The following is a 1,552-nucleotide window of genomic DNA, read 5'->3' as shown; positions in this document are numbered from 1 at the left end:
GCTGGAGGGGGTGAGAGAGATAGGGTGGGAGTGTTGGGGCTGTAAGGAGACAGATTGGGAGAGGTTTAAGAGCTTCAGGAGGTTACAGTTAAAGGGGAGTGGTTCCTGAGGGGATGTCACTGCAGACAGACTGGGAGTTGTTTGGCTGAGGGGCAGTGTGCTGGGTCTTAGCAGAGTTGCCACTGTCAGACTATGTAGTTGTTGGCTGAGGAAAGAAACACTGCTCTGCAGGATCTTTACAGGCATGGAGGGAGGGAGGGAGGGGTGAGTCAGTCATTCATTCAGTGAAAAGTTTCACCTTCGTATTCCGCCGCTTGGTGTAGGATATCTTGCACTGTAAGTCAGGGTTAATGATTCTTCAAAAAAAACTTTTCACCCACTTTCATTACCGTTAGTTTTGTTTTGTTTAAAATCGCCTTGGTCTCAGACCAGGAGGCGTGGGTAACAATGCAGAATGTTAAACAGAAAATAAATTCACCCAGTCTCTGTGCCAGCCCTTCCCCAGTAGTCGGTTTGAAATAAACACCGATTATTTTAAAATATGGACCTTTTGGGTTTATCAATTCGGGTGTCAATAAATGTCTTATCGAGAGGCAACATTGAAGAAGCAGTGAGCTGATTATTTCTCCCTCTGTCTGTCCTCATAACATTCATGGCTCTAAAGAAAGTGACTCCCAAATTGAAAACTCTGGCACCCAGTTTTCAAATCTTTTTAAAATGAACAAATTCAGTTTCACTGTGTCAATTTCTTAAAACGAAACAAAAATGTCCCGTTTGCAAAATACAAAAGGCTAGGTATTTCTTGCTTCACAAAGTTGGATTTCGGATTTCACGCACACACACCCTCTCCCGTGTGTGTGTGTACCTTTCACACACACTCTCTCTCTCTCTCTCTGTGTGTACCTGCCTCCCCAGAGCTGGGTACTTACGGGGGATGTAAATGTCAGCTCGCATTTGGTCAGGTATCTCTCCCCAGCTCCGAGTCCTCACGTTGTCACTCCGAATCTTCACCAGAAAAGCCCGGGGCATCTTGTCTCCGGGTTTGTGTTCGAAAGGTTCAATATTTTATTAAAGGCCCAGCTGTTGGTCTTGCACCAAACAGTGAGAGAGGGGGACAAGCTGGTCTGTTTGACACCCCTGCTCTCTCTCTCTCTCTCTCTCTCTCTCTCTAATCTCTGTCAGTCACCCCTGTTCAAGAGAGGCACCTGTGTGACTTGCAAAGAGAAAATAACCTGTCTGGATCTGGTCTCCTGCGTTCTCTCTCTCTCTCTCTCTCAGTTGGTAAGACCTACCCAACCAGTTCTTAAAAATGAGACAAGTAGCAGAGAGAGACCTGATGACTAACGCATGTGCTGACAAATAACGGTGGTGGTTTCAGTATCACACACCTGTCTGTGTAAAATAGCATTCTCTCGGAAAGTAAGCTCTCACCAAAGCCCTACCCTGATATTCTGACTCATCAACTCATTATCCAAGCGAAATCTGAAAAGAAATTAGAAAACAAAATCCCGTCTCTCTCTCTTCTTCCTTCCCTCCCCCCTCTATCCTTCCC

At 45.7% G+C, this 1,552-nt stretch overlaps 1 protein-coding gene across 1 annotated transcript in view; it reads right to left on the bottom strand.

Annotated features, from left to right (window-relative positions):
* LOC122547012 (putative transcription factor Ovo-like 1) overlaps positions 1 to 1,498 on the bottom strand; it is an 11,742-nt gene extending 10,244 nt beyond the window's left edge. The window contains exon 1 of the mRNA XM_043685612.1: positions 930 to 1,498. Within this exon, the coding sequence (XP_043541547.1) occupies positions 930 to 1,029 (100 nt within the window). The 5' untranslated portion in view covers positions 1,030 to 1,498. The remainder of the gene's footprint in view (positions 1 to 929) is intronic.
* Positions 1,499 to 1,552: the final 54 nt, after the last annotated feature.

This window comes from Chiloscyllium plagiosum, unplaced genomic scaffold (genome assembly GCF_004010195.1).
Source record: "Chiloscyllium plagiosum isolate BGI_BamShark_2017 unplaced genomic scaffold, ASM401019v2 scaf_7488, whole genome shotgun sequence".
Classification (NCBI taxonomy): Eukaryota; Metazoa; Chordata; class Chondrichthyes; order Orectolobiformes; family Hemiscylliidae; genus Chiloscyllium; species Chiloscyllium plagiosum.
This window is presented reverse-complemented; position numbering and strand designations above follow the sequence as displayed.